General features: G+C 36.8%; 1 protein-coding gene across 1 annotated transcript in view; it reads right to left on the bottom strand.

The window, feature by feature from the left end:
• Window positions 1-17856: 17856 nt before the first annotated feature.
• Window positions 17857-25427, bottom strand: part of LOC108973771 (hemicentin-1) — a 181207-nt gene continuing 173636 nt past the window's right edge. Inside the window, exons 5-7 of the mRNA XM_018941246.1 lie at window positions 21795-22035; window positions 18280-18377; window positions 17857-18122 (exon numbers count right to left, since the gene is read on the bottom strand). Coding sequence (XP_018796791.1) covers window positions 17857-18122; window positions 18280-18377; window positions 21795-22035 — 605 coding nt within the window. The remainder of the gene's footprint in view (window positions 18123-18279; window positions 18378-21794; window positions 22036-25427) is intronic.

Raw genomic sequence — 25427 nt, 5'->3', positions numbered from 1 at the left:
CACAGCAATGACGTCCGCATGCCAATTATTTTGGCCTAGGCCAAACCACTAGGCGCCCCACTCCATCGTATAGTACATTACATAATAATGGACCCAATACAGAGCTCTGCATTACTCTCCTACTAACCCTGCAAAGGATGTTTTCTAAGATATGTTGTTTTGAAGAAAAAATAAAATGCATGCAATTTATTGTTATTGCCAAGAATCTAGCTCTATTATAGAGATAAGGGCGCCAAATATTTTCTTCCAAGCTTACGTTTCATTTTGCTTCATGCGTCTTATAGTCGGTTTGTCCGCAATCACAAGAATATGATTCACAACTGAAATGGCTATCAAAAATTTGCTTAGTTCATTCTTGATCTTAACAAGGTTCTTCGCGGAAGGTATGACTGCCGAAATGTTTCAAAGTTGGGAAAATTTCTAACTTCAACCTTCCCATATTCCATCCAACTTTGACAATTTTCGTCCCATCGTAGTAAGAACTCCTACGATTGCTGCAGGATGTACTTTGTTAAGGTTAAGTAGTTCAGCAGTTCCACTCTACGCCTGCAGGGTCTCGCTAGCATGCAAAGACTGGTCATAAGCCAAGGCCTGCTAATATTTATAATAACTCAAAGGTCTGAATAGTTATTATCCGTAGCTCAAAGGACAACCGTAAGCGGAACTCGTAAAACTTAGGTAGGCAAATTCTATTTGAAATCAATCTATTGGAGCTCTTTTGAATTAAATGTCGATGTAGACATATTTAGTTTTCTTCAATCTTGTTTTCTAAACAAAACTTTCAATTCACACAATTCTAATTAAATCAATAAACTATTCCACGAGTTACACGAGCACTCATTACTGCATTTGCTTTCCGTTCTTTAATTTGCAGTTTGCAATGCACGCTTTATTCACTTTTAATTCATCACTGCCAATCTCCAGTAATTGCTGTCTTCAGTAACTAAGTAGCAGCATGCGTCGAGGTGAGGGCACAAGGACGTTCCCACCCAGCACCATACAATTGAGCAGCGTAACTAATCTGTTTAAATAGTCTACCGCTCGCCCTTCGCTGAGACTGTGTCGTGCCGTGTCGGTCCATCATTTCGGCTGACCATAATGCAGACGCTCCAGATACTTATGCGGCACTTTTGTGGACTTCGCACGCAGCTTCCGCAACGCAAAGCAAAAACAAAAGTTAAAACCCAACAAAGCAGCCGTAGAACAATGCGACGAATACGAAAATAGCATTTAACTGCATTGCGTGCAGCGCCAGCGTTTTCAATCTGCTGCCGATGCCTTTTTTGCTTTTGGTCGAAACTTTTGTAATTCTGAGCACGCGCTCGAGAGATTTGTGTCGCTTCGCATTTTAAATCGCTAAGCGCATTTTAACGATTTACTTCGGTGCATACAAATCGCATGGGATTTTAAGAATATGAATCTTACATATATACATATAAGTATGTACAGCAAAGCAGACCACAAGGTCCTGCCACAAAATGCCAAAGTTTAAAACATAATTACTTTAAAATTTTAATTAAGTAATGAAAAGTGACGTTAATTTCGAGCAAATGCACTTTTCAAATTTTTATTAAAAAAAAGTTGAAGTTCTTAGGCGCGGACATGGTCTTATAATTAAAGCGCTAGAAATTTATTTAGTCTAATAATAACAATCGAACTCGGCTATAACCGCTTAATCGGTGTCTATGCCAATAAAGAGAAGACTTATATGCATTTTTATCACAAGCTTTTATCATATTGGAGTCTTCGACAGGAATAATCCAACCAAATAAACCATTTGATCAAATTTGACTCGGACCAGCCAACAGTTCGTTTTTATCTTGCTGAGGACGAAGCTGAGGATTCCACATACATCAATCACACCATTAACAAAATGTGTGAAATATTTTTTTTTTTTTCAGTATGGATCAAATTTAATCATAGGGTATTAACAATTTTTGTGGTATATGCAGGTTTTTGTCGAAAAAACTTGATATACTATATTACTTCACCAAAGCATTAAAAGAAATCCTTAAGCATGTTAGAGGAGGAGTGGGGTTATGTATATATTAGCGCAAGGTTATATTGTAAGAGCTGCCAGATTGCTTGAACAGCAGGTAGGTGGCGTTCCTAGTTAACGAACGAGCGGCTGGTCAGCTGTCTCCGACCACCTGGAGAGTCAGGACAAAAATTTCGGTGTTGCTTTAGCAAGAAATGGTGCGCTTCGGTGGCACCCCACCTTCTTGGAGGGCCGGGAAGAGGTCGCTGATGAATGAGCAAATTCGAAAAGAAAACGATCCTCGTTATCTTTTTTTGACACTAAACGCATCGTGCACCATGAATTTGGTAATTTTAACAATCAACTAAGACCCGCATCACAATGCTTTCGCAGCCACGCTACAGCCCAAATGTGGCCACCGATTTTTTTTTTTGTTTCTTTGCCTGAAAAGGCCGACGAAAGGCAAGCATTTTGAGAAGACGGAGGGGATTCAAGCAGCATGCATCTCGGCTCTCAAGACTATTCCGAAGAATGCTTTTTGTGACACCTTCAATGCTTGGAAATCACGCTGTCAGCGCGGCATCAACGTATAAGGAGACTATTTCAAAGTTTTTAAAGAGTCGTAACGATTGGTTGAATAATGTTTTTTTTTTTTTAATCGACTGAGTAATATTACTTTTCGGACGTATCCTCTACATTCAATTCATTACTCTCCAATGCATGGCGAACCGAATATCTAACTCTATTTTCAACATTTTATTTTTTAATGAATAGTTTTGGACAATAGTTCAACGAACGAAATCAAAAACCCGATTCATTTAATAAATTTACGGTTCATTTGTTCTTATGTCGTAGTAGTACCACTCAAATTCCTTGAAAATATCTACTTACTACCAACATACGATTTAATTATTAAACCAGCAACAAATTAGCTTTTGCGGTTTCTTTCTAACAAAGATTAATGATAGCATATCACAAATCAGCAACCCGCAAAGGCATTTCAATTTGGTTTTCGTCGAACTCGAAGTCGAATGTTGTGATTGACTGCACACCGATTCATTGAAGCGGCAGAGCAACAGTTCGCTTCAAGCGGTTTGTGGGTACATATTTGACTGCTGTATTGTTGAATCTGTACTAAATCTGTATAGACCACAGCAGCTAAAGTGAGCATTTTTATTCTGACAAGAATACTAGTTGCTCACAGCAACGAATACACATATTTATATATACGGATAGCTAAACGGTTTTTAAATCACTAAAGACTCTTAAGATTACATCGAAGATGGTGAAGGAATGCTTTGATTAATTAGTGGATCTCATATCCAATTTCACGATAAACATGCAATGTGTTCCAAGACTTAATCATGGTAACTGTGAAGCAGATGAACTTGACGGAAATGACACCTAGCCTGCAATTAGACTCCGGATAAGGGGGAATTTTTATGCCTCTGGCTAAATGTTGATATTTAATTGAAAACCATGTTCTACTTGTATAGCTGAGTCTCAGTAGTCCTTAACTTGTTCAACAACATTTGTATGAAATGTAGCATAAATGGAATCTGGGCCACACTTTTCGATTATTACAAAAGGAACGCATAAGAACTCAAGTAGGAGCGTTAACAGGTCACGGTATAACTGATAGACAAACCAGCAGACTGGAAACACGATACGATTAGAAGAAATGCATCCACAATGTGAATGAGGAAGGTTATCAAATAAAACTTTTGTATTGCCGAACTTCTTCAGTAGCACAGGGGTGTTCAGTGAGGTGAGAATTTAGTGAGAAAATTTTAGACCCGAGGGTTTCACAATGGGCCTTCTAAATACCTAGGTGTATCGTTAAACTGCCACTACTTCTATCTACCTACCATTTATATATTAATATAATTTAGAAGTTCTAAATTTCCTCAGCTTTGTAGCAGTTTCAAAACCACATATGCGATAGAGACCAGCTTTGTTAAACGTAAATCGCAAAGCAAGTATTGTCGAATTAAATTTAGCCGTCTCTATTTCTTTATTTAGCATTTAAGGTTAGTGGTCATTGTCTTTATTTCAACTAAAAGGTTAAATTTACATATAATAGCTAGTAATGCATTGATCCACTTGTTGCAAGCCTGCCAGCATGAAAGCAGTTAATAGCAGAGATGCAAATTGATGAATCACTTGCTTGCGGTAATGTAGCTAATTACAAAACCGTTAGTATAGACATTGCAAAAGTTGACTTTACGGGCGCAAGCAAAGCAAAGTAAGAATTGTGTGAAGTTCGCCCCAGGGATTAAACAATAAACGCTCTAGATCCATAGTTATGACAGGAAGTTCATGAGTTCATGCTTTTTTAAAATGGAGTTATGGCCAAATTCGCAATCGGTTAGATTATGAAATTATCAACGTGATGAAGTTTCTATGAATTATATTAATTGATGTTCAAAATTGTTTATCTAAAAATTCGCGATTTGTTGATAACTGTACGGTTTTGGGTGTGAAAAAGACACTTTAATATAATGAGCAACAATTAATTAATAATATTTTTAATCCGATTTGTAAATAGTAAATCATTTCTCATTGAATTAGCAATACTTTTAGTTGAAAACATATTAAAATTGTGACCGAATTTTAATAAAATTCGAGGCTCAATTGGTTTAATAAGGAACTTTATTGTTTGAGAACCTAAAATTCCATTACAGATCTTTAAAATACCGTTGCACAAACCAAAAAGTGTGTACCTAGTCCAAACAAAATTATTTCTAATTATTTGATTACCTAGAACTCAAAGTAATTAAATTAAACATCTGCATGGAAATGATATCTATATATCCACTAGGTCCAATAAAGTAAAGGAAGGTGGAAGAAAAGAGGTAATTTCGCTGTGTCCAAAAAAACGGTTACTTAATTGAACTTATTGAACTGAGACATTGTTTTGCTGTGACACCCAGAGCTTCTAGGTATGAATCAAAAAGTCTGTCGGGTATCAACAAAATGCCTAGAGCTTGCCAAAAATTTATCGAGGCGGCTAATATCATTTCAATCCAATTCGCTGAATTCATAAAAAATATGGCAACCAAAACGCTTCAACCTTAGTTTGAGTAGAACTGGATAGTGGAGAAAAATATGTGTTAGCGTCTCATTTTCCTTGTTGCGTCTCTGAGAAGCTGCGTCTTTCAAAATTTTTACGCCTGATTACCAATGAGACTATGGGACGTCTATTACTGCGGCGATGTGATACTTGCTAGTTAGAGTTAGCAGCTCAATGGACTTTCTGTTAGCGATCTCAAGGTGCGTATAGCAGTTCTGCTATTGTAGTGGATGAGTACTTCCCTAAAACACCGCTTCACAAAAGCTCTTTTACAACCATATTTTGCTACTAATGCCTTCGTCATTCTCCTCAGTATTGGGCTTCCATGATAACTTTCAATTGAAGATGAGGCCTAAGTACTTTACCTTTTCAACAGAATGAAGTTAAGCGCACTCAATAAGAGAAGAGGTACATCCGGTAATTTATTCACTTTTATTTAAATTGAGAGCTAAGCTGCTTCTTTCCGCCCAACTAGCTACACAGGAATTTTTCTTTTACCGTAAGAGCAAAATCATTTATATAGGCTACCACCGCAAGATCATTTACCACTTAAACCAACACTGCTTGCTCGCATATAACATATTATACTTATATATACAGTTTCAAAGTTGAAAGCATCCATACGTCGAAGGTATTATCCTAAGTTCCAAAGAACTGGAAGACTATAAGGACTGCGTAGGAGAATAATTCCACTAAATTCCATAACCACAAGTTAGGTATATATGTATTTCTTATTTGCTTAGTGCTAGGACTTAAGATATTTTTTAAAAGTATTTCCTTTGCAAATACCTTAAGGATATATTTACTGACTGAAAACGCCGCGCTATGCGTCACCGCTTATGATTTAAGGCACTCAATTGAATTGGCGTAACGGCACATTCTTTCATCATCGCTTTCCTTCTACGCTTTCATAACTTTCTTATTTGCATTTTTTTGCGTTTTTAACGGCGGTTTTCTACAGTAAACAAATTCATAAATTTCCCGCACTTCTGGCGTTCCCCCCTCCGGCATCATTATACTATGCTACACAAGATGTTAGTCTTATTCTTAAATTAACTTCAACAAATTCAATTTGCTTTGTCCACTTTTTGAGGCTGCCGTCCGGCTGGCCTCAGCTCAGCAGCATACGATGAGTTTGCATAATTAAAATAATTTTCAATGTTTATTTTTCGAATTTTCCTTTCTCTTTAAATTAACGTTATTTGCGGCACACGATACACGCCAATAACAAAATTCGGACAGCGTGCCGTTGGGTAATGCTATAATGAAGGACCGAAGAGGCGATACAATGCCGGTTTAATGGAATGCGAATAATTGCCATTATTTCACGAACACGTGGTGGTACTGTGGCTCCCCCTAAATGTGTTTTCTTGCGAGTGCTGAACATTTGGCGGCTTTAAAAATAAAACTAAATTATGAAGAAATTGGAGAGTTTCAGAATTTAAAATTAGAGAAGAAAATGCTTGTTCATTTCTTGCAATGCCTCGGAGAAAGGTGCCGCATTTACAGTAGAACTTCTATAGCATTATCTGAAAAAAAAAAAAATACGTTTCGCTTAATAACTGGTGAACATAATCGACCTACCGAGCATACTATTCGCAACACCATCACCCATTTTGAGACACAGCATTCGTTATTGGATAATATTCGATCGAATAGATCACGTCTAGTAAGCCGCGTAATTCTTAAATTGAAAGTAAACAAAATAGAGCTTGTGAACTGATGCTGCTCGTCCTGCCCAAGCAACAATCGCTTCGCTCTATGGGCACTTGAAACGTTCCAAGAAGATCCGACGTTTTCGACCAAGATTTTGTTCAGCGATAAAACCCATTTCTAGCTCAATGGGTATTTAAATAAGCTAAGTTGCCACATTTGGGACGAAGAGCAGCCTGAAGAGATTCAAGAGCTGCCAGTTCATCCTGAAAAAAAAAAGAAAAAAAAATGTTTGTCTAGTGTGTCATTTTCCAGTTACTAGCCGAAATGTTCGGCCAAAACATCGAACCGTTCCCAGTCGGGTCTACGAAAACCGGAACTGACCCGGATTTTTATCCGGCCAAGGACTTACAACAACAACAACCAAAACATCGGAAATTGAGCTCAACGAATGGACCATCTGAGACGTAGCCCTTGCCAATATTTGAAAGAGGTAATCTTCAAACAAAGAATGGCGAAGAATATTCTTTCGAATGATAATAAGCATTCCTCATTAGATATGAAGTTTCTCTGTTTTTTTTTTTGTTTTGTTGTTTTTAAGTAGGAAGTCTTGAAATTGATCGCCCTTTAAATGACGTCGAGCTCAATTTTTCAAGGGTGTATATTCAAAACTGATATTCGGATCAACTTGAACATTTAGCGTAATATTCCAGAGATGGTATAGAATTCAATAACAAAATAAAAAAACGACGTTTTGAAGCCTTGAAACCCTTGTAATCCTTTAAAGACTTCAAAAAATTATTCTTACCTGAACTTAATATAGTTTGCCAGCATGTTTGTAAAACAATACAGGAAACGTCACTGACTCTATAAGGTATATACTATATATAAATGAGCAGCATGACGAGATATGTCCTAAGTCAACTGTGTAAGGTCTGTATGTCCGTCTGTGAGTCTCTATATACTATATACAAACAAGTCCCTCATTTTTTGAGATAACGATTTGAAATTTTGAACTTATATTTTTCGCACCAAAAGCTGCTAATTTGTCGGAATGCTCGATATCGGACCACTTGTGCACAGTACTGACATTCAAACTGAACGATCGGAATGAAGTACTTGAATAGAAATTCTCCGAAGAAATTGTTCAGTTCTAGTCACCGTGACATATAGCCGCTATACATACTGACCGAGCAAAATCATGTTGTTCTAAGAAAGTTTTTGTATTTGTGAAGGGTATTATAACTTCGATGCAAGCACTGCTTACATATCTTCTAGTTTATAGATAATTTAATGATCCCAATTTTCCAAATTTAATTGGTACTGACAATTCTTGTGTGGTGTAAATTTAGAGGGAAACAAAAAAGTGACAGAAAACGGCAGCGATACTAAAAATTTGGAGAGAAAGACTCATAATAAAAATTCGGATCAACTTGATGATATGGCATAATGCAATCGAAATTTCTGTCATTGCATTCGCGCGATCTGGTGCTCAATTGGAGCATCTACTCTCGGATATGGAACATAGAAGCTATAGACACGTTTCTCGCATGGAGGAAAAGTTTTTGAAGCAATAAAGTGGTTGTTGCCATAAGTTTAACTCCTCATTTCGTTAAGTATGTGCTTAGCTCGGTATTTTATTATTATTATTTTTTTTTTTTTTTTTTTTTTTTTTTTTTTTTTTTTTTTTTTTTTTTTTTTTTTGTTGGCCGGGAACAGACAGCTAGGTTAAGTTAGGTTAGGTTGGATGGCGGAGCTCTCAAAGTGGCGGGGGATTGCATGATTACATTTAAACTTGTATGTAAGTTATGTGTGAATCCAAACGAAAAATTCTTGGATATAAACTCCAGAAAAAGCCCGGAACCTATCACAATTCTGTTCACTTCTATTGCCGCTGTTTGAGATGTAGATATGATTCAATGGTATCTCACCTCTTTTCAAAATGCTGATGCAACTGGCATCCGTTAAGATGTTCCATTTTACGTTATGAATTCCGTTCGAACAATGTACAGTTAGAACTTCTCAAGAGCTTTTACCTTTGCAATCTTATCCGTTGCCCTTCCAACAGTCCTCCATACTTTTCCCACTCATCTTTCCATTTGGTCGAATTGATCATATTATTTCTTTCAGTCGGACGTAAATAATTATTCTATATGCACACTTCAAAAGCTGCGAGCAATTTAACGAATTACCCATTAGTGACACTTAAAACGCGGCACATGTAGGTTACAAGCCACACACACATACAAAAGACCAGTGAATGCCTCATCACTTTCGACCACGGAAATGCCTATCATTATCATTTGATTAATCATAACCGATGCGTAACACTTTTGCTCCATTTGCATTTACCGTCAGGCCGTTTTAATGCTGAAAAGTTACACCTGCGTTTATAACTGTAAATGTAGACGCAAATACACATAAATGAAATTGCACATGCTAACCGGGACCAATAACTCATTCACACTGTTTTGGAATGCATAAATTTCCTATATGCTATGGGCGTTTGCTCTTACTTCGTTTCTGAATATGTTAGTATGTGTGCGCCCACCTAGGTTGGCGCGCCTATGGTTATGCTTGCATTTATGTAATAAAAACGGTGCCGTTTGCCCTGAGGATCATATTACTACATTCCGATGCAAAAGCCACATATATGGCGTGGCTGCAGTAAAACTGAGCAGATATTTAACCCTTGAAACTCAAGCCGAACGCAAATAACTCAGATTGCGGAATAATTCGATGATCAATAGTATAAGCTGAGTCGATTAAGCTTTGTGTGTATATATATACGCGAGTTAGATTTTGATCAGAAATTTCGCAAACGCTCTTTTCCCCCCAAAAATCTCAATTGTTGTAACCGCCGATATCGAGCCATACAAACCGAAGGATATAAATCGAGATTTTATGCTATAACAACACACCTGTAAGGGTATTATTGCTTCGGTGTAGTCGAAGTTAACGTACTCGTATTTTCCATTTTTCTTATCCCACAATGTGAACTACTAGACATAGTCATTAAAATATTTTCGCATTTCAGTTTATCTCGGGAGCAAGTAAAGCAATGAGAAACTTTGTATAATTTTTCATATACTATACAAATATTGTTCTGAAAATGACGCTTTCATCACTGTCGAACCGTAAGTCGCTATAACATCTGCTCTCATTCCGAAAATACCTAACTGTTAAATAGTCTACTGACTATGGCTCTGAATTTAGCACCGCTAAAAATCAATTGAGTACTAATTTTATAGCTGATTTTGTAATACTCCAGGTTAGGAGCACATATACAAACAAGTATCGCAAACGAAACCGCAAAAATCTCATACCTTAGGAAATTGCTTTTAACAGTCTGAGGGAAAATCTACTTATATTCAATATTTTATTCTATTAAGTTTGTCACGAAGTTTTTAACACCCAGAAGGAAGCGTCGGAGACCCTATAAAGTATATGTATATATAAATGATCAGTATGTTGAGCTGAGTCGATTTAGCCATGTCCTTCTGTCTATCTGTGCGTCCGTCTGTCCGTCTGTCTATATATATACGAACTAGTCCCTTCCTTTAAGATATTGTTTTGAAATTTTGCAAACGTCTTTTCTCTTCAAGAAGCTGCTCATTTGTGGAACTGTCGATATGGGACACTTCTCCGTTTGCATATCTTCCAATTTTCGATGATGGTTGATTGGCGCGACGATTTCATCAAATTTCGCAAAAAAAAAAAACCGCTCAAAAACGTGCTTTGACGCTCGTCAATAGCTTTTCCTACCTCACTTCGAAAGAATTAAGATCCGATGGGCATCATCCATGCAATTGCGTTTCACTCAATAACGACTGTTTTGTCTGTTGACGAAGACATTATGACAGAACCATTTCTGTCTCATCTGAGAAGATGATTTTTGATGAATTTGCGCAATAATCGTGGACAGTCAAGCGTTGTGTGTGAAACTTGATATACTGAAATGACAAATATTACTGAATAGTCAAGTAAGAATTCTGATTGGCGTTTGAGTTAAACTTATATCAGCAAAAGGTCGGGAATTATTCAGAGTGCTGGTCCTTTGTGGACATATGTGAGACAGAAGAGGACACAACAGACCATGGCTAGCAGTGCAAAACCTCAATTATTTTCTTTTTATATAAGCCTCAATAAAAATGCTTATCTATTAGTATCAATGTAACCCATTATCCTCAACTTAAATACTTGATTCAAACCAGTAATTAAAAATAACCCCTAAATCACTTTAAGGTTAATATTATTATATAGAATTTCGGAGAACAACAATTTGCTCAACGTTTGCGCACTTTTCAGATGTGCATTACGATGCTCGTGGCAAGCAACTAATTTAATGAGTGATGAGTGCAACTCGCAATGGCACCCGCTGTAATCCACAATCAACAGAAGTAATGTGCTCACACTTTGGCTGGCTAGATTTTTCAGTGCCTTGCTGCTCCTGCTAATGTGTTTTTGAATTTTCAGAATTCTGCTCCACTCGGGTAATCACATGCCCACACACACACACACACACAGTTGCCTACAACTACAAATGAATAGAAAATTTATATACGAAATTATATACATAAAAGTCATTAGAAACTTTGCTACTCCATTTAGACTGTTTTAACTCGCTGCATAATTAACAATTATGCGGTAGAATAAAACATTTTGCTGCCAAAAGCAAAGTAAACATTAAAAGCAGAGCCAGCGTGTTGCTGGCTGAACTAAAAATATTGCGCTCTGTACCCAGAAATTGTATTTAAACTTACAAGTCGGCAGATTTTATATTGCCTTGGTATATTTCGGAATATTTTAGGAGTTAATATTGACTACTCATTCACAATTTAATTTATAAGTAGGGATATAAATCATAATACTCAAGTATTCCTTCATGGGAGTGATAAGACATTTAAGTCTCCTCTATGGCACCGACTAACGGACACGCAATCTGCTCCATATGTCTGAGTTTTTCATAAATGAGGCTGCTGCTTCGCTGACAGCTTTCCAGTTCTCAGTATGCTCACACATGAGTGTCGTCAAGTCCGAGTGTAGTTTTAAATTTTTCCGTTTTACTTTAAAAGTAGACTAATTTTATGCTGGAATCAGCACAGGTTGTTCCTAAATCACCCTTGACCTCTCAGTAATTGGGCTGCATAGAAATCCAGGTCCCCATGTCGTTTGTCTATCCACGAATGGATGTCCGGTGTCAGTCTGTGGACCCACCGTCGTTTGAGTGAGTTTGCCACTGCAGCTGCCATGTTATTAAGCTTTTGACTCCCGCTTCTCTTTTGACACCTATAGACGGCTCTGACAACTTATATACCCGCTCGTATTCATCACCTTGTATGTCAATTACTTCAGCTGCTTCGCTAGATCTCGCTCGGAAAGCACTGATAACTCTTAGTGCGTTTAGGATTTTATGCGCTTTACCTGTGGTGTATTTCATCCTTAACGTATTTATCAGCTCGACTTTTGTCTTCGTTGTGCCAGTTCTAAACTCATTGAGGAGAACCATCGGTGCTGTCCGTTTCTGCATTCATTGCTTTTGCTGCGAAAGCCATCTAGGCATTTAGCCATTGCTATTACAATAAAGTCGCCTGCGTATGCAATTAGTTTAACGGATTGTGGTTGGTGTCTCCTTAGTACCCCAACACATCCATATTCCATAAAGGAGCCTATAACCGAGCCTTACGGTACTCCACTCCAAATAGAATAGCTCTTGGTGCCTTCAAAATCGTGCAAATTTATTACCGAATCGATTTTACATCACGTGTACTCTAGTGGATAAATCGTATTTTCAGATGCAACTATTGAAACAGTGGTCATCCACCTCATGAAAGAAAGAAAGAAAGATCTGGATTTTTAATCCATCCAGCAGGAATTTATTTGGCCCAAAAAGAGAAAACAACGATCCTGATTTTCTTAAGAAAACTTTAGCTCAGTTAAGCTCACCATCGATTGAAAGGTAGTTTAAAAAGAAATTGGAGTGATGATAATACTCCAGCCATTGTTGAGCCGCCGTTAGTTATATTCTCAAAAAGTCTCCGTTTGATTAGCTCAATGAGCAGTGGGAATCATTGACCCGGTCATAATGTTATAGTCAACGGCATTCCACCGCTTTAAGTTTAAATTAGGTAAGAATCTCGGAATTCGAGATACACCCTACCATATGTAGTTTTTGAGACAACTTTTAGGGTGTCAGTATACAATATTTACAGACTTACAGCTAGGTGTCTCGACTTCCGAGGTGAACTTACTATAATGATTGGACTACCAGCAAAGTTAGAAGGAAGGTCTAACGCAAGTGATATTGTACACGGGCCGGAAAGAGAAACAGACCGGATGTATATTTGACCGGAAACAGGAACAGGTCACCGACCGGAAGTGGAATTACGGTACCACATTTACGGTCCGAAAACCCAACTGGAGACCATAAACCGGAAACGGATGTATATTTGACCGGAAGCGGAACATTTCCTTGACCGGAAGTGTAATTGTGAAATCACACTTTTGGTCCCGGACCTGTTCCTGTTTCTGGTTCGTGATCATAGCCCGCATCCGTGTTCCCAATTTGGCCCCTTTGCGTATGCAACGCCCCACACAAATTTTTGTGCATTCGCCGCCGCTGCAGAAAAATTGCATGCAATTTGGTGTCAAAATCTCACATTTCTACCAGGCGACCAGGAGCATGTAGCAAGCTGCCACCGAATACAGAAATGTTTATAACTTCTAAACTACTGGTCGTAGGGAAAAATAAAAATGCAGAAATTTGCAGAATCGCATGGGGCATATTTTTATTAAGGAAAAAATTGGTTTGGATTTACCCAGAAATTTAAAAAATTAAAAATGTGTCCCAAGTCGCCGGTTTTTGAGGAGAAAATCGTCAAAATGATTTTTATCCTAAGTGAGGGTGTTGAAATGTAGTGTGAAAGGATTTCCGAGTATGTCTCTATTTATTTCGAGTTCAACAGCACACAAGGCCAAACTATTACCAATAAAGATTATCTTAGAATTTCAACAATAAAACTAAATGTATTTCCTATTTCTTCGTTAATAAATCAGTTTTAGCCACATTTTCGGTTTAGATGATTTTTGGAATTCTTTCCACAGGTTTTCCCATAGTTTGTTTTTTCTTGGTTAATGTAAAATGAACTGATCAAACTGAAAATGGCATTATTTGAGCAGCAGACTTGGTTGGCAATTAAGAAAAATGGTTCTGATATAGGCTAGATATTTATTGCATTGCTAATAAATTTGAAGTATATATTCCGTTATATGGGTATTGAGAACTGCGGCATGGTGTGGTGAAAAGCAATATTTGCCTAGTGTTGAACAGCAAATTTAAAAAAAAAATTTGTATGGTGGTATAGACAAATTAAAAATTTTGAACGCGGATATTCCTCATACTCCATGAACTCTCACTCGCTCACCTTAAAGCCTCCACAGTACCTTAAAAATCTCTTGTGCCAGCAAACTCATCGTGTCTTCTCACTAGCATTAAGCTTTTCACTCAAATTCTCTAAATGTGCGCTTCAAGCCAGACTAGTGCAGCTCCAAATGCAACTGCGTCTGCGCAAATCTAATGCTGAGGCGATTTTCTCTAGCTCCCAGCATGCAGCATTCATTGAACAATACACTAGTATTATCGACAATTTTATCATCCTGGAGTCCAAATGCCTTTGCATCAATGCATACATATTTGGCATTTCACATTTTCACAACAACAGCAAAGCAACTTTCCACATACACTTTTTCCATTTACAAGGCATACAAGGCATTGTTCATTCATTTTTGCTTTTTGTTTTAATTTTACTCAGCTCGTAGCTCGCTTTTATACGCCTTCAAGTCTGTTTAGAAAGTTACGTGTGCGCATAAGTATGTTGTTGGTTAATAACTTCATCGAGTGTGAATGAAATGCAATTTCCTTTTTCTGTAAACGAAAGGAATTAGACCAGATGGCACCGATGAATATTTCATTATGTCATTCGATTTAACAATTTTTCGTTGGATTCTAAATGATTGTTGTGGGTCATCAGTTATTTCTCAGTTCAATTTAATTCGCTCAAAAACATAATAACTGCTGAAATATTCCTTAATTTTATCATTCTTATCCACAATAGAAAAAAAATCCTTTTGGGTGTCACACACATTGTGGCAAATTTGATGCTATTTTAAATATTATATGCATTTTTATTATAGCGAACTTAATAAACAAATTTATATTTTTGAAAAATCTCTTTTATTCTGTATTCTTGCTGATACATAACTATGTTTATTTTTAAGGATATATTAAACTTTTTTCCTAACTTAACGACTATTTACAAGTACATAACATAACACATAGTAGACAGAGATCTCTTAACAAAAAGTTTGCTCTTAATATGGTATTGAGTGATCCATTTTGAATTTCTCTACTTTTTTAAGGAAAAACGCAGAAGCTTTTTCAACGGTCGTCTTTGAGGGTTACGTTCTCACTGGCCCACAAACCACACCAAACCGTTGTTTTTTCTGGATGAAATGGCAGCTCTTGAATCTCTTTGATTTCTCTTCGTCACAAATGCGGCAATTTTGCTTGTTTGCATACAGATTGAGTCGGAAATGGGCCTCATCGCGGAATATAATTTGGTTCGAAAACGTCGGGTCTTCTTGGAACTTTCCAAGACCCCATAAAGCGAAGCGATGTCCTTTGGAATGGTTGAGCGGCCTTAATTCTTACACAAGCTATATTTTGGATGCTTTCAATTTAAGATCTCGACGTAAAATGCACCATGCATCAGTACGATTTGCTACGAACGGTACCGAATCGACTCTCCACTATATTTTCTTTACTGCGTGATGGCGGGGTTTATTTGGGCGAATATTAACTAATCATGAACGGTTGGTCTCAAGATGGGTGACGGTGTTGCGAATAATACGCACAGTTGGGCTATTGTACCGATCATAAGTTCATTGAAGCGTTGTTTTGTCATAATTCTTTCCGTGATGAAATCCCAAACAGTACTGAACGAAAATAACATGACAGCTTGACACAACTCACACGTGATCTGTCATAAAAAAAATTATTGAAAAAAATACCTCTACTTGGATCAGCAGTTATATACAACAAAGTGTCAAAAAACAATCAAATTTACTGTTTTAGTCATTGTATTTTCCTCTTTATTTTATTTTATAAAACTTGCTATTAACAATTATTTATAATATTTGCCTTAAAAATTTATTAGTTTAAAAAAAGCTTTTGTACATTATTTTTAGCACGCTTACCTTAGTGTGCTAAGCAAAATAACTACCTCTATGCTTTCTCATTGTACTACATTTATTGCATCTATGCTCAAAGTGGATTCAGATTGCGCTAATTTTATTACAAATATTATTTGCACACCTAAATAGCCTGTAGCTTTACCGATATCTGCTTATTTTTATAAATTTGTTTTCAGAAATAGATTACTACATAGTCTTATTTTTTTGCAAACTAGCTGTCGCCATACCGACATAAAAACGCAGAGCGTCCTTTTCGATATTAAGTCGAAAAAAATCGAATAAATAAATATATTAAAAAAAACATGCAAAAAAAAAAAAATATATATATATATATCTTTCAAAAAATATAAACCGATAAACTTGCTTATTTGAATATTTCACATCAATTTTAAGGTTATGTACATAAGTTGTAAATAAAAAAATTCAAACACCACTCTACAATTCTTCTTCCTGTACTCAGATCGCCCGTAAATGACTGTGTTAATTTTTTCCTTTTTAAATCGGTTTTAGAAACCACGCCAAGTTACTACTGAGAGGTTACAACCCAGCAAGGTTTAGAGATACCATTAACCCCTCCTAAACAATTTTTTTTTCCTTGTCGGGCTTTATACGGTGAACTGCTGAAGAAACACTTGTCCAACATGGGCTGTACCCTACGTCGTCAATCTGAAAAGGTGTGCAAAGAGATTTCGAATAAGGTCAAATACTCAAAAAAAAAATTACTTTGAATGTCGTTAAGCATTTACCTACGTAATTTTAAAACTATTTTCAATATTTCACGCAGAGAAAAAATCTGAAAAACTTCAACAGAAATATAACGCAGAGTTAACACTATCTCCCGAGGAGACCCAAAAACAGAGTTCCACTGACATTCTTCGTGAAATTCAAGATGAATATAACGGCCAACTATTCACGAAAATAATTTCCCGGTGTTTGGTCGTCTCTGGACTTCGCGGCAGGGCAGCACGCAGGAACCCACTTCTGACCAAAATTCGTAGAAGTGACGCGTAGACTTTGTCCACTCTTATTGGTCTAAGACAACAAATCAAGGGAAGTATGTCGTTAGGAACGATAGAACAAAATTAATGAAAATTTGCATTTTGTAAGGAAGATAACAATTCAAAGCATGCGTTGACACAAAAGTTTTTTTTTTTTTTATGAAAATTCTATCGATGTTTTGAAGCTGGAATCGTCCAGCCTAAACTTAAACCCTATGGAACATCTCTGGGTGATATTAAAAGAGCCATATGCACCAGAAATATCCCTAATATGGATGTTCTTTGTGATGAAATTAGAATAGAATGGAAGGCTACACCGTTGGTGCGCTGTCAGAGTCTTATATATAATGTAAATTTGGAATCGATGTGAAGCAATATTAAAGTAAAAGGGATAACCAACAAATTACTAACTGAAAATAAGCAAGTTTTTGTAAATCATTATTTTTTGCTTATAAAATCTTTTCGTTTCTAATTAGTTGTCGCACTGAAATCGTTAATTACACATGTTTTTGTTAAAATCTTCAGAACAAAAACAAATTTTTACTATTAGAACTTAAGTTTAACATAGGTTTTAATAAAATTAAGGATAATACAATAAATATACGTGATTTATTGTAAAATAAAACCATTTATTTCAAAATGGGTGTAGTTTCTAATTAGCTGTCAACAGCTGTATATACATCTCATACTCATTTGTATTATGAAGTATTGGACTATTTAAATGCATATCTACGTGTATATTCCTGTACATGCTATATACCATTATAAATAAGAGTATTAAAAATGTTTTGAATATGGTTATGAGCTTTATAGCCTTTTTAGTGGTTTTTAGGATGCCTTAAATTTTGAATTTTATATATATATATATTTATTTTTTGTTTTTCTATTTCAATGCCGCAACATCATGAGACTGAACCATAACAAATTTCTCTTTGCAAAATAGTTTGATATTCGATATTCACGACGGAGTGTGTTCGGCAGGTTGCTTCCGGTATTGGCTGCGTCCTGTTTGTTATCTTTGTTGGTATATAGTGTTGTGACAATTTTGACGAAGATGTGGAGCACTGCAACAGCCATCTAACGGAGAATATGCCAAGAAGCAAGAGAATGCAGCAGCGATTCCGTAACTGTGTGGCGGCGCTTTTTTGCATAGCCGCGGGCGTTTCAGCTGAAAGAAAAGATATAGATTTAAGGACATATTATAAGTAGTAATTTTTTTTTTTTTATTTTTATTTTTTTTTTTTTGTTTAAATATTTTAATAGTTATTTTAGCAATTTCATGATATTTTCACATTAAACTGTATTTCTTTTACAACAAAACTTACCATTGATAACATTCACCATCACACTGGCAGCCTCGGCTGTGGTCGGCATACATGTGTAATTGCCCGAGTCGGCGGTTTGTGCATTCGCTATGCGCAACCTGCAATTAACAGAGAGAATACAGAAATGCTAAATTTAACAGTATATATTGTATATCGAGATTTCAGCATAGATAACTAAAGTTTTATATGAACGTATTTTGACGCGACTGCATTCAAGCGGAATCGATATTTACATATTTCGTACCGAATTTGACATTGGTATGTATTGTCAATGGATGAAATGATGAAATGAACTAGATGTAAGCATACGATATTGCTAATCGCCTTTTAACTTTCTAGCCTTTCATTTAGAGATATCACACTTAGCTTCAGGGAAACACCGTTATATGTGAAATGAGTAAAGTTTGCGATTTTCACACATTGAGCTTAAATAATGGAAACTATTAACCAAACCTCCTACTTAGATTTTTCTTACCCGATCTCCCAAGTCTTTTCATTGAAGACGTTTTCCCCAGCGCACAAACCCGAGAAAGCATGTTTCGCCTACACTCGCTTTGAAACGAATATCTTTTTGCGCTCAGCGGATAACGGTCCTAAGACCGGAAGTCGTGAGTTGTTCACACCATACGTTTTCAATCACTCCCAAGTGAATGCCGCTCAAAGCACTTTCCTCACGTGCGTGAACTTCTACACATGGTTCTATCCTTTTTTAGTTCTGCTTTCTCCAGATTGGACAAAGAAGTGAAGCAAATAGGTCTGGTAGTGAAAGAGAGATTTTAGGGAATGATCTTAGTTTGCGGGCTTAGAAAATCCAACTCACTGTTTGGTGTAAGCTATGGAAATATTGGTCCATTTCTCGTATTTGAATTTGAGGATGTTGCTGTGGACGAACTTTGGTTAAATTCGACGTCTCTATATGCCATCCAGCCAATGAATCAATAAATTTATATTAAGAAACTTTTAGTGAACGCATTATCTCTCGTCGTGGGACTGTCACGTGGGTTCCAATATTTATCCGTAACATCCCTGGACTTTGTTTAGTGGGATTATAAAGTCGCTTGTCTATGCAAGTAAGTCCGATAAGATTGACGCCTTGGAAGATAATATTCCACCCGTTATTGCTGACATATGGCCTAATTGCTCCAAAAAATGGTTTTCGACCAGAATAAAAAAATATAAATATTTTATTTCTCCTTGCAAAACACCCTTTATAACTCTTAACCAAATAAATGACATTTAATCACTGTATAAAAATCAAGCTTTGCTCACACTTCACACGAAAATAGCGCTTCCACTTCAAAGGCATTCCCTGCGGTCACTATCCGCATTCATTTTAGTCGGCATCTCTTTGTCGTGGCTTAGTCAAGCGATTCGAATGCCACATCAGTTCAACTCCAACGATCAACATATTGCGTATTCGCATTCCCAACACAGTGCAGCTTAAATATATGTATACACTTTGGCACGCACAATACTGCTAACTAATTGTTGGTACAGAGAAATCTCCGGCCAACAAAATAAAATATTCTGTAAAAAAACTTTATGACAAATTATATAGAAACAAGTAAGGAAGGGATAAGTTCGGATGTCATCGAAAACTTTATACAACGGTATTAAATCGCACGATCATATAGACTCACGAAGCCGGATAACGCACTTGTCAAAAGTTTCCTTTACTAAATTGATTATTTCTTTGCTAGCATCACATGCAGCGCCGTCTTTTTGGAACCTCAGGTCGTCCTCGTCAATATTGAGTTACGAAAAAGTTATTAATCTTAGCTCTATAACGTACCCAAATGATTGTACCATTATGGCCGGCTTCAATTTGTAAAGAAATATGGACGAAGGGACTCCCTTTACCCATGTGGCAGACCAAAAAGTGACTTTTTGACTTTTCGAAGATGTATGGGCGTCTCAACAATGACTTATGAATAATCAAGTGCGACAAATTTATTTATTAACGCAACCATTCAACCACAAGTGAGTGAAAATATCCGTATCGGTGGCAATATCGTTTTTGGGCGTTCGGCTTCAACTGTTGCACAAGTTGGACTTTAAAAGACCGAAAACCAATATTCTTCCGCAAAAACCTCCATAAAGTGAATGAATAAAGCTCTAACATTAGCGTGCACTGGCGAATGAACTCATTGGAATCTCTGTTTCATAGCAGCAATAGCGTCATCAGTTCGCACTGTATGACATCTTGTAATGTGTCTTATTCACCAGTCTAAACATGTACGAAGAATTAGCATGTTTGCTTGAATTAACTACAAAAAGCGTAAAAAATGCAACAATCGGCTGACAAGGTTATTGCGTCTGTATTTTGGGATGCGCATGGATTCATTTGTCTTGATTACCTTAAAAAGGGATGAATCATCTAGAGTGACTATTACAAAGCGTTATTGGAACGTTTGAAAGACGAAATCGCTGAAAAATGGAAGCATTTGAAGAAAAAGAAAGGGCTTTGGTAGCAAGGCGATGCACCGTGTTGCAAATCAGTACAAACGATGGAAAAATCCATGAATTGGAATTCATGCATCGACAACCAACATATTCTCTATTTCTGGCCTCCAGCCACTATTTCTTGTCCTCAGACCTCAAAAGAAAGCTCTTCTGGGAGAAATTCTCGCCGAACGAAGGTGTTATAATATAAGTTGTTAAGCTCTATACTGCTTTAGCCTCTCTATACTTGTGTGGCTTTTAATAGGCCATTACCCTATTGGCGTCCATGCTGTACGGTTGGGAATCTTACTAAACGCCGTTTGGACTTGGGAGCGCATACCTTCAGACATCCCACCAAACAAGAGGGTGTGCCTATGCAAATTTGAAGGCTACTGAACGTTTTGCTAATCAATAAGTCCAAACAAAAGAGTTCATCCTTTCTTTTCTTCACAAAAGACTAAATATATTACTCCATGTGCGATCTTCGATCAGCCTAACCTAACTTTAAGCAAGGAATTTTTTTCAGTTAAAATTATAGGATTTTTTAACCTTACCGAACGTAACCTTGGTTCATTTCAAGTCCTTAATTCAATGTCTAAAATTCTTTTTGTCCCATCCTAGTATATATAATATCTATAAGCCACAAATATGTAACTAAAACTGTTGCATTTAGACGCTGCAAAAATCAAGAGGTATCTCAAACAGCGCAGAGCTTTTGATCCATAACTCGAACTGCTGAATTAAAAATAGAACTCAAATTTCATACAAATTTCCTTCATTAATTTAAAGTCTCTCTAAACACTCCAAAACTTCAAGTTTTTTTTTTCTGAACAGAATTTTTAACACCCTATACATGCAAGTATGTTCCCCACCACAACGATTTTCAGCTCCAGGATGCGCCTAAATGTACATTTACTTGTAAAGGATTGCATTTTTCCGCGGTTTTCTATTGCAACAGACAGCTATCAGTGGTAAAACGCAGTAAATCCCTTTTTTTACCTTTCACCAGTTGAATACCCTTACTTTTTCTCCCATTGGGTACCTTTTAGCGCCATTGGCTGCGTTCTACTCACCGGCTTTGCAGCTTTTCGCCCAAATTCGATTCCATTGATATGCGCCGCATATCGATGGCTGCCTCATTCGGATGCGCCACAAAGGGTGTCAGCATGTAGTTGGCGCGATACCAATAGATGGGACCAATATCCGACGCCGACGACGGTTGCTTCACATGACAGGTGAGCGTAATGGCGCTGCCCACCTTCACATAGAGATCGGATGGTCCGACAATCATTGCTTTGGCATCCGGTGGTGTCACTGCAACAAAGAACAACAATAAATAAGTAAGACATTTATTTCTGTGATATTTATAGTGATTTATTGCTTTGCTGAGAAAAGTTATTTCACGTCAGGGAATTTACGTGGTTCAAAGTAATGTTTGGTTGAAGGTAAGTTAAATTTAATTCTCAAAAGAGTGAAATTACGAAATCCAATGGACAACTTTTATAAGTGTTTATTATTTGGCAAAATTCTTATTAAAACTGTTTATGAGTTACAAACAATTTGTCTTTTATATTTCGAGATTCGAAAAGAAAAACTCATTTTAATCACTGAAAATCGCTTCACTGCTCTTCAAAATACTCTCCATTAAGGAAAAAAGGTTCGCGGTTTTATTCTACTTCCTGGCCAAAATAAATATTTCAAGCAAAACAAATATCGCTCATATGTCGAATGGTTCCAAATATGTATAACATCAAAAATATCAAACTTTGCAATAAAGATGTGAGTTGGTAGTTTGAACCCTGGGGTTGCCAGTGGGATTTCTGGTGGCACATTATTCACCAGTGTGACTAGGAGTTTTCCTGTTTGAAAATATATCTCCTTCTAAAGCCAAAGCTGGCCATTTGGGCAATGTCTTCCTTCCTGCAGGCTCCCAATTGTTCTCAGAAAAGGTCCGAAATAAGCGAAACAATGAGCACGGGTATTTGAAACCTCTGAGAATAATGAGCGAAATAAGTGCACGGCTCTTCTGCTTTATCATATTTTTGATTTTTGATTACAAAGTACTGTTTCAACTATATTTTATACGACTTATTCAGGGCGTGTCGCAGAAACACCGTTTGACAGGTAAATATTTTAATATTTGAAGTTTTCTTGTCAAGATTTCTTATAGTTCTCATTAAATGCTCCAACATATAATAAATTACAAATAATAATAATATGAAAAAGTTAAGCAAAACATCTGTCTGTAATAAAGGCTTTCTCAAACCGTTAGATGAGTAAGTTTTTTTCGCGGTTAGAGAACTTTTCCACCTGCTCACCATTTGCATGTTCTCCATCAATAATTCAACCATTAAACAAATCGTGAAATACCAGAGTGATAGCGTCAACACTTTAAGCACCATTAAACGCACTTGAACTCGTTAATGCATTTAATTGCCATGGAGAACGCTCACAGCGCCAAACAAACAGCTGCCACTTGAACTCACGCAAACCCAAAGACACACAGACAAATACAGCTAATGCAAAGCATATCATTAAAGAGCAGCAGTGGCGTGTACTAGAGATGATGACCAGCACGCTAACCGCAACCAGATACCCCGGCAGTTGCACAGGAAGGTCCCCCCGCCAACACAGGCCAGCGAGTCTTCAGTAAATATGAATGAGTAAAAGCGGTTGGCCTACAAATCAGCAACAATACTTGCAAGTGCCTGGGTGAACTGGGTTGCGGCAGGCAGAAGCAATTGTAGGTACCATCGATTAGCGCAGCATCATAACTGCAGATGTCATTACCCCCCACTTGCTTTGGCCCCCAGCGACCACACAGTCATGTAATGAAACAAGAACATATAAATAACTTAATCACAGCTGTTGTTGTAAAAGCAAGCCACTTTATCTCCACACTATGCGTTAGCCAAGCGAAAGACTGATACTGCGCCAATATGCAAGCAACGAAAAGATTAAAGCGAGCAAAATAGAAAGAAAAAAGCCAAATGAAGCAGGTGTAAGTATGTGAAAAGTTACGAAACTGGCAGAAAAGTATTCGAATTAGCAACATAGGCCCAAAATGTAAAACGTAACACTAAAGAGAAAAGAAAAAATGCTAAAAATGTGTTTAATCTTTTCTGATGTAGTTGAAGAGAGCGAAATATACTTAGACAAGGCGAGGCACAAAAACACAACCGATGCTCTACAAATTGAAATGGTTGAAAAACTTGAAGAATTTGCACAGCAAAAACTTTGTATCACTTATGTATGTATGTGTGTTTAAGTGAACTTGCATGCAGCTAAAACCTAATGACTTTGAATGAAATGACTATGAACCAACAGTGCGTATGAGTAATGTTACCACACAAGGCTCACACGCACACCCAATGCCTACACAAGCACTGCCGGCAAATACTATTCTCTGCCAGCGTGGAGAAAAAAATCTGCTTAATGCATGGAAAAAATGGACCTTTTAGGGCAGCTTCAGAAAAAAGAGAAAAAAAAAAAAAGAAATATGAGTCACTTAGTGCTTAGGCAAAATCACTTTTCACCTGCTGACGAGCTTCGGATTTGCTCATATGTGGTTGTTTGTGCGTGTGCTGCCAAGATGGCTACATTAAAGTATCAAAATACGTAAAACCAATCCGAATCAAATGGAAATGCAGAAATGTGATGTAAAAAGCGTTAAATTAGTAAAAAAAGAAAATATGCAAAATTTCACACCTAAGTGCATATTGTCACTTAAAATGCAAAACAACGTATCATCAAAAAGTTCGAAATTGAGTTGTTTATTGTTTTCGATGCACTACAGTATATTACATTTATGCACATATCTTAAACTTTTAAGTTTCCACTGTCCACTATATCGAATATATCCAATATATAAACATTTTATAATGAAAACATATATTTTGTTTGAATATGAGTGGTCTATTAAATCGTTTTTCCCTCGCTTGTAAACTTATTAAAAGTGATGTTATGTTATTTTGCATTTTAGGTGACGATGCGTATGTTTTTAAGACCAAAAAATTGAGTTACAGTTCTCAAAAAAATTGATCGCTAAATCCAAAACCAGAAAAAATCGTAAGTTCAGCTGCACAGAAGCAATAATACCATACAAAAATGCATTTCTTATATCATAAAGGGTATAAAAAGTTTATTGATACGTAAGTTTTCTTCTTTTTTCACTTCTTGCTCCTTCAAATTCCTACAATTTGACTACGAATCACCCAAGATTATTCATAGTAGTACCATGTGACCGATACTAATGGCTACTTGCGTATTTCAAAAATCAGTACTGTTCCTTGATCCCTGTTATACGATGAACACACAATGGAGAAACTCTTTTTGTTTGTGTTTAGGAGGAAGCTTCATCGTATACAAGCGCTCATTGAATTGTTTAGGAGAATTCTCTTCCAAAAACAAGCATTGAATCACTGCCCACTTTTCCATTTTTCCAAACTCAGCGGAAACGCTTTCTTCAACAGCGCCAAGATCAAACATACTTAATCATAAAGTACATTGTATGGTATAATTTATGGAATACCATATAGCAAAGGGCCTCCATGGATTTATATGCACATGCGTGTTCGTTTGTCTTAATTTTCCATGACTATTCTGCATGAATTTGAAGTTGTAGATAATTTCGTCTATCTTGGAACCAGCGTAAACACCACCAACAATGTCAGCCTAGAAATCCAACGCAGGATAACTCTTGCCAA

This window comes from Bactrocera latifrons, unplaced genomic scaffold (assembly GCF_001853355.1).
Source record: "Bactrocera latifrons isolate USDA-ARS-PBARC rearing strain unplaced genomic scaffold, ASM185335v1 scaffold_50, whole genome shotgun sequence".
NCBI classification, from domain to species: Eukaryota; Metazoa; Arthropoda; class Insecta; order Diptera; family Tephritidae; genus Bactrocera; species Bactrocera latifrons.
The sequence above is the reverse complement of the archived record's forward strand: the minus strand, read 5'-3'. Positions and strand labels throughout refer to the sequence as shown.